The sequence below is a fragment of the Myotis davidii genome, unplaced genomic scaffold, assembly GCF_000327345.1.
Source record: "Myotis davidii unplaced genomic scaffold, ASM32734v1 scaffold497, whole genome shotgun sequence".
NCBI classification, from domain to species: Eukaryota; Metazoa; Chordata; class Mammalia; order Chiroptera; family Vespertilionidae; genus Myotis; species Myotis davidii.
The window spans coordinates 2,641,877-2,649,784 of NW_006288434.1; the positions used below are offsets into that span (position 1 = coordinate 2,641,877).

The window sequence follows — 7,908 nt, forward strand, 5'->3', positions numbered from 1 at the left end:
CAGGGTGGGAGGGGGCGGCTCAGGAGTCTGCCTCCCCCGCCCGCGCCTCCGCCCGCTTCCCTTTCCTCTCCCCCGCCCCGCTCCCTTTCCTGCCCTCCAGCTCAGCTTCTCCTCCCGGCTCACGCTCCTCTGCCCGCCTGCCCGCCTGCCTTCTCTCTCTCCTTTCTCGCTTCGGCGTCGGGAGGCTTTTCTGTATCACAGCGCGGTCCGTTGCAGCTGACAATAAATGCACGCTCGATTACGCAATGGCGTTGTTGGCGATATTTGAAGAGCAATGGCTCGTTTTCTAAGCGTTTCAACACGAAAGGTTTACGCGTTTTAAAAAAACGAGCGTCGAGGATAATACCATGCTACGTAAAGAACGCTTTTCGATATTTTTACAGTCTCTTGTTTGGGAGGAAGAATGGGATCGCGTTCATGAAAAATGGGAGAGGTGGTGGGTAGGACCATTGTTCTTAATGTGCAATTTAATGTGAAGCATCACACAGTTGATAGAAGGAGCTGTACATAAGAATACAAAGCGTGTGCTGTTTATCTTGTCATCAAGCAGTTCTTGAAAAAAATAGTCTGTTTTGACTATTGCAAACTCCTTGCAGCCAGGGTTTTTGCAAATTCCGAGTAGAAGATCAAATTTTCTGGCTATCCATTTTTTAGTATTATTGCATTAGCTGGCCATAATTGTGAGTAGCAAACCATTGTGTTAAATGGAACACAAACATGAAGTTGAAAATAAAGTTTTGGGATTCTCCCCCCCCCCCCATGTATCAAAAAAAATTAAATTTCAAATAATCTTATACACTAATTTGAAAGAGACTGAAGAATCCTTATCCTGTTGATTTTATCCCAAAAGTGTGAAGTGACTTTTCAAAGATCCATATGAACAGGCCAGAGCTGTCTGCTGCACTGCATTTTTAAGAAAGTCTTAAAAGAAGATAACTTTTGCAGAGCCATCCCTTAGTTATTTTGTCTGACCCCAGTGGCAAGTAGCTACTCTGGAAGGAATATATATATATAACTATTTTTCTTTGAAGCCAAGTGCTTCTCTTTTTTTGGATCACAAATGTACTGATGCCTTTGGCCCTTGTCCCCTCAATGATAGTCACGTGCTCCTCTCTACCTAGCAAGGATTTCAGTGTTCAAGCCTAAATGTGAGAGGAAGAATGAGGAAGGTTTAGAGTAGGGGTGAGAGGAAAATTATTTCATATTTAATTTGGAGAGCTGTGCAAATAGTAAAAAAATGAAAAAATTGTAGTGTTTTGGTCTTACTTGGATGACAAAAAGTATGTTTATAATTATTCAACCTTTTGTTTCTATAGGAGGAAAGAATGGAAATGATTTCTGAAAGATCAAAAGAGAGTATGTATTCCTGGAATAAAACTGCAGAGAAAAGTGATTTTGAAGCTGTAGAAGCTCTTATGTCAATGAGCTGCAGTTGGAAGACTGATTTTAAGAAATACCTTGAAAACAGACCTGTTACCCCCGTATCTGATATGTCAGAGGAAGAGAATTTGCTTCCTAGTACTCCTGATTTTCATACGATCCCCGCATTTGTGAGTATTGTTGTTCTTCAGATGAATGTAAACGATACACTTTCTTATAATTTAGCTAATGAATTCTACTTTAAATTTCTCACAGTTGTGCCTGGTTTTTTCTCTTTGTAGTGTTTGACTCCACCTTACAGTCCTTCTGACTTTGAACCCTCTCAAGTATCAAATCTGATTGCACCAGCGCCATCTACTGGACACTTCAAGTCATTCTCAGATACTTCCAAGCCTCACATTGCTGCACCTTTCAAAGAGGAAGAGAAAGGCCCAGTGCCTGTCCCCAAGTTCCCCAAGGCTCAGGCCACAAGTGTGATTCGTCATACAGCCGATGCCCAGTTGTGTAACCACCAGTCCTGCCCAGTGAAAGCAGCCAGCATCCTCAACTGTCAGGACAGTTCTTTTAGAAGAAGAGCCCACCTAAATGTTGAGGCTGCAAGAAAAAGCGTACCGTGTGCAGCTGTGTCCCCAAACAGATCCACATGTGAGAGAAACACAGTCGCAGATGCTGATGAGAAAGCGGGCGCTGCACTTTATGACTTTTCTGTGCCTTCTTCAGAGACAGTCATCTGTAGATCTCAGCCAGCTTCCGTGTCCCCACAACAAAAGTCAGTATTGGTTTCTCCACCTGCTGCAGTATCAGCAGGGGGAGTGCCACCTATGCCGGTCATCTGTCAGATGGTTCCCCTCCCTGCAAACAGCCCTGTTGTGACAACTGTTGTTCCCAGCACTCCACCCAGCCAGCCTCCAGCTGTCTGCCCACCTCTTGTGTTCATGGGCCCTCAGGTGCCCAAAGGTGCTGTCATGTTTGTCGTGCCCCAGCCCGTTGTCCAGAACCCAAAGCCTCCAGTAGTGAGCCCCAATGGCACCAGACTCTCTCCCATTGCCCCTGCTCCAGGGTTTTCCCCTTCGGCGGCAAAAGTCACTCCTCAGATTGACTCATCGAGGATAAGAAGTCACATCTGTAGCCATCCAGGATGTGGCAAGACATACTTTAAAAGTTCTCATCTGAAGGCCCACATGAGAACACATACAGGTACCAAACATTCCTTATTTATGTTATAGAAATTTAGATGAAGTTTCCTTTGGCAGTGATCACAGATATAAACCAGACATATTAGGGAAGAACTTGCCATGTTAGCCATTCAGTGGATGGTATTTACCTGTGCAAGCTCCTCTGAAAGATTTCATGAAGGTGTTTTAATTTCTCAAATGATGATTTTTTAATGTCTTGAGGAGCTACTTTAATAAATTACCTCTAAAGCCCTTGTACCATAGTTGGAGTTCAGAAACCTTTTTGTTTGGGGCTTCTGTTGTAAAGGGAAGACCTATAAACGTGATAATGAAAGTTGAAACTAGTGGATGTACTTACATGACAGTTTATTAGTTTAGTCATGTATAGTACTTACTTGGCAGTTTATTAATTTAGTAGCTTTTATTTTTAAAATGTACATGTAGATCTAATTGAATGTGTAACGTACAGTGATGTAGCAAATGCGTAGTAACGATAATCTGAATTGTTTGTTTCAGGAGAGAAGCCTTTTAGCTGTAGCTGGAAAGGTTGTGAAAGGAGGTTTGCCCGTTCTGATGAACTGTCCAGACACCGACGAACCCACACAGGTGAGAAGAAATTCGCCTGTCCCATGTGTGACCGGCGGTTCATGAGGAGTGACCATTTGACCAAGCATGCCCGGCGGCATCTGTCAGCCAAGAAGCTACCAAATTGGCAGATGGAAGTGAGCAAGTTGAACGACATTGCCCTACCTCCAACCACTGCTCCCACACAGTGACAGCTCCGCAGGTGAAGAATAAGAACTAACTTTGGTCACAGCTGGGAGCCAGTGGTGATACAGGAATGCTTCCACTGCAAGTCTGTGGCCCTTCAGTGGGGCTGAAGCCGACGCCCACAGCTTGGGGAGAAGGCCCAGACGGGGTTAGATGACAAGAAGTGCTGTGGTCACAGGCACGCCAGAGTGGCAGGATTCATTTCTTATCACATAAGAGACACGAGAAAGCCTTTATTCCTTTAAATAGTTTTTGAAGGTTTCAGATGAGGTCAGCACAGGCAGCACAGATTTTGAATTTGTGTGCACAACTTGTTACTTTACTTTTGCCATTTGTACTTGAGACCAATGTTGCAATGTGATTTTTCTAAAGCACTGGTTTCAAGAGTATAGAGACTGGAAATCAACGTTACGGTACAGAGATGGAGCTATAAAGTCAATTTTTATTATTATAAATATTGTCATCTTTTCCTAGAGTTATCTTGTTTACTATTCCTCGTCTTTCCAGTCAACTTTGTGGATGTAGTTGTTAAATAGACCTTGCATTTTTACATTATTGCTGACATTTGGAATTGATTAGCTGTATATTGCTAAAGAGGGCCCAAAGATTTGGAAGCCTCAAATAATTTAATTCCTTTGAAGTGTAGCTACAATTTTTTTTTTTGCATTTTTGTTTTGAAAGTTTAAAAAATGACTATCTAGGCATTTTATTATGCTTTGAACTTTAGTTTGCCTGCAGTTTCTTGTGTAGATTTAAGAATTGTATACCAATGTGTTTTCTCTAGCAACTACGATACACTGCACTTTGTTGAGAAAAAATGTCAAAGATGAAAATATATATTGTAAGGAAGGGATATCAAGAATTTCAGATAACTCCTTGAAAAAGATGGCTGATGTCATCAGTAAAGTACCCTTAGGTTATGAGGATATAACATGTGCTTTATTGAATTAGAAAGTTAATGACCATTATTCACAAATGGACAGATACTGTCCTGTTAATTTATAGGAGGTTTATGGGGGGATGTGGAACTAGATAATGTAGAAAAATTACTAGAACATTCACTTTTGTTAACAGTATTTCTGCTATATCCTGTTGTGTAGTGGGTGATATATACAGTGGTAAAACAAAAGTAAATTGTTTAAAATATATAGTGAAAAATGTCCCTGTATCTACCCATTTAACATTTTTCTCGATATTGGGTCTAGATTTCTGACATCCAAACTCTTGGACCCTTGGAAAAGTTTTCTTTGAATAAGTAAAAAATCCTTGTGATTTACAATTTGCACAATATTTCTTTTGTTGTACTTTATATCTTGTTTACAATAAAGAATTTCCTTTGGTAATTGGTTGATTGCATTTGTTGAAACCATTCTCTAACCCTGACACTAATCACTTATGGTACTATGAAAGGACTTGGTATATGAATTTCTCTAAGGGCCTCCTCATTCCAGTTTAGAAGTGTAAGAGTGTGTCTTTAACATACGAATCTGTTTAGAGAGTATATACAAAGTGAAGCCAGGTATCTGTTCACTGAGATGATGTAAGAGCCTGCCCCATGTATTTTAATTTTTAAACATTTTTGTACATTTTGATAATTTGAGGTTGAAATATACCTCTGGCTCAGAAAAATCTTGTTAAGTAGCATTAAGTTAAAGGGAACACCACAGAGAATAATTATAAGCAATGAGACTGCTGTGGCAAATGAAAAGAAGCCTGACATTAAATAGAGAGTGAAGTGTTCACCTCCAGAACTTAGATTAGCTCAGACCATTGAGCAATAAACATACTGGCACTTAAGCTTCATGAAAGCTAATCCACCTAGGAAGAGGAACACTTGCTGGTCACTCATCACTCAAAAGAACTAGGAGCTGTAAATGCCACCTGGTGTAGTGAGTATAATTTTGGAGATCACTTTTACTTCGCTCTGAAGTCACCTTGTCCTGAGAGAACATCCCCCACAGCGCCCAGCTTCACGCTGGCCTAGAGTCGGGGTCGCTGTTGAACAGCCATGGTAAGGGGCAATGTTGCATGACGCCAGTGGCAGGACAAGCATCTTTTCTTGGGAACAATACCACCTAATGGCAGCACGGCTTCTGGAGGAGGCCTCGCCATCCTGCAGCGTCTGTGTTGGGAAACGGCCTTCATAACACCACTCGATTTCCTCATCATGGCGGTCTTCAGAAGTGGGACTAGAGGAAGGTAGTGGACTTAGTGCTCAGTCCCCTGTAATGACAGGGCCAGTGGAAATAGCCACCTTTCGCTGTGTTCTTCCCAGGCCTAGTTGGCATCTGAGACTTTTCCTTAGTGATCCTGTAGATAAAATCATTCCAGTAGAGTATTATGGCTGAGATGAATGTATGCCGGCTCTGCTCTCAATGCAAAGTTGCTCTAAAACAAGTACACTTGTAGCATGTTACGATAATGTATTCGTGTAGCTTTAGCACTTCAGTTTGGTTGTTTCTGATCTGACATATATTAAGATGGACTATATGAAATTGCTGCTATTCAGCTGCCTTTTTAAAAATAATTTTTGTTGGTTTTTAGAGAAACACCAATGTGAGGGCGAAACATCAATCACCCCCTTCCCCATGCCCCACACTGGGTATCAGCCCCCACCCCAGGCATGTGCTCTGACCAGGAATTGAACTGGCAACCCTTCCGTGCACATGATGAAGCCCAACCAACTGAGTCACACCGGCCAGGGCTCAGCTGTCTTTCAACAGATTGTTGTTTCAGAAAATTTTAGACTTAGCCCAAGTTGCAAAAATAGTTCCCCTTTACCTTTCATCCAGCTTCCCCTTAGGACACCTTACATAGCCACAGAATAGTTGTCAAAACTAAGAAATTAACCTTGGTACAATACTGTTAAGTATAGGACTTACTTAGGTTTCACTAATTTTTATTTATTTTTATTTTTATTTTTTAAATTAATTTCAGAGAGAGAGATAGAAACATCAACGATGAGAGAATCATTGATCGGCTGCCTCCTGCATGCCCCCTACTGGGGATCGAGCCCACAACCCAGGCATGTGCCCTTGGTTGGAATCAAACCAGGGACCCTTAGTCCACAGGCCAATGCTCTATTCACAGAGCGAAACGAGCTAGGGCTATTTTTATTTTTTTAATCTTTATTGTTGAGATTATTACAGATGTACCCCCACCATAGATCCCCTCCACTGGGTTCCCGCCCCTCCCCAGGCCCTCACCACCATATTGTCTGTGTCCATAGGTACTGCATATATGCATATAAGATCTTTGTCGAATCTCTTCCCGCACCCCCACACCCTCTTCCCTCTGAGAATCATCAGTCTTCCATTTCCATGCCCCTGATTCTATTCCTTTCGCCAGTTTATTCTGTTTATCAGATTTTTTACTTGTTTGATTTTTAGATTCAACTGTTGATAGATATGTATGTATTGCCATTTCATTGTTTTATTTCTTCTTCTTCTTCTTTTTCTTCTTCCTTCCACGGATAACCAGTTGGTGACCACTGCTCTAGTCTACTGTTGACTCCCTATATATTATTCTTTATTTCAGTCAGTGTATGCTTAATTTCTGACTGGTCCTTTTCCTTTTCCTTTTCTTCACTTCTCTCTCTCTCTCTCTCTCTCTCTCTTTGCATTCTCACTAATATCCTTGAAAGTTTCACTAACTTTCTAGAAGATTCTTGAGTAACCTTATAACTGGTTTTGAACTTTATAGCCAGTAGTTTTCTTTCTTCCATCTCTTTCATTTGTGACATGTTTCTTTGTCTCCACATTTTGGCTGCTTCCCTGCGTTTGTTTTTATGTATTGGGGAGAGCTACTAAGTCTCCTTGAGTTGGTAGAGTGGCCTTGTGTAGTAGGTGTTCTATAGGGCCCAGTGGCTCAGCCTCCCCAGTCACCTGAGCTGGGAGCTCTAGGTGCTCCCCTTTGTGGGCTGTGAGCACAGTCTTGTTGTAGTTGAGACTTGATTGCTTTTGGTGTCACTAGGAGGAATTGGCCTTCAGGCCAATTGGCTGTAGGGACCAGCTGCGACTACAATGGGAGAGCTGCTGCGTAGGAGACACCCTTATGGAGCAGGACTTGCTTCAATGAGGCTTTGGTGTTCACTGAGTCTGCCCCTTGAGAGTATCGCTTAGGGATATGTAGAGTTGTAATCTAGTATAGTCTGACACTGACCAGTGGATACACTGGCTCTTGGGTCTCCAGGGAGATGCAAAGTCAGCCACTGTCTGGGGCCACCCAGCAGAAGCTCCAGAGAGATCTGCAGATTCTTCTTTTTTGTATCAGGTTTGGAAGTGCTCAGATGAGGCCCAGCTGTGAAGCAAGGCAGGCTGGTGCTGGTGCTGGGTCTTGGGCCTTTTATTGATAGGTTTGGGGCTCCCTGACCCAGCTGAAGCTTGCTCGACAGGTTTTAGCCTAAGCAAGGAAAGGCCATTCATATGCAAAAGCTGCTGCTCACAGCTTGGATGGGGTTATAAATTGGATGAGGTGGGGTTTTAGGGAATCACCAGGCTGGAGCAAACAGAAATGGCTGCCAGTCAGCCCTGTGACCAGGGAGGTCCCAGCATGGGGAACAATGACTGCTGCAAGCACCTCA

General features: G+C 42.6%; 1 protein-coding gene across 1 annotated transcript; it reads left to right on the plus strand.

Moving 5' to 3' along the window:
* The first annotated feature begins 1,284 nt into the window (after positions 1–1,284).
* Positions 1,285–4,669, plus strand: KLF10 (Kruppel-like factor 10). Its single transcript, XM_015561727.1, has 3 exons — positions 1,285–1,550; positions 1,662–2,577; positions 3,072–4,669. The coding sequence occupies exons 1-3, from the start codon at positions 1,326–1,328 to the stop codon at positions 3,329–3,331; spliced, it is 1,401 nt and encodes a 466-aa protein (XP_015417213.1). The 5' UTR covers positions 1,285–1,325; the 3' UTR covers positions 3,332–4,669.
* Positions 4,670–7,908: the final 3,239 nt, after the last annotated feature.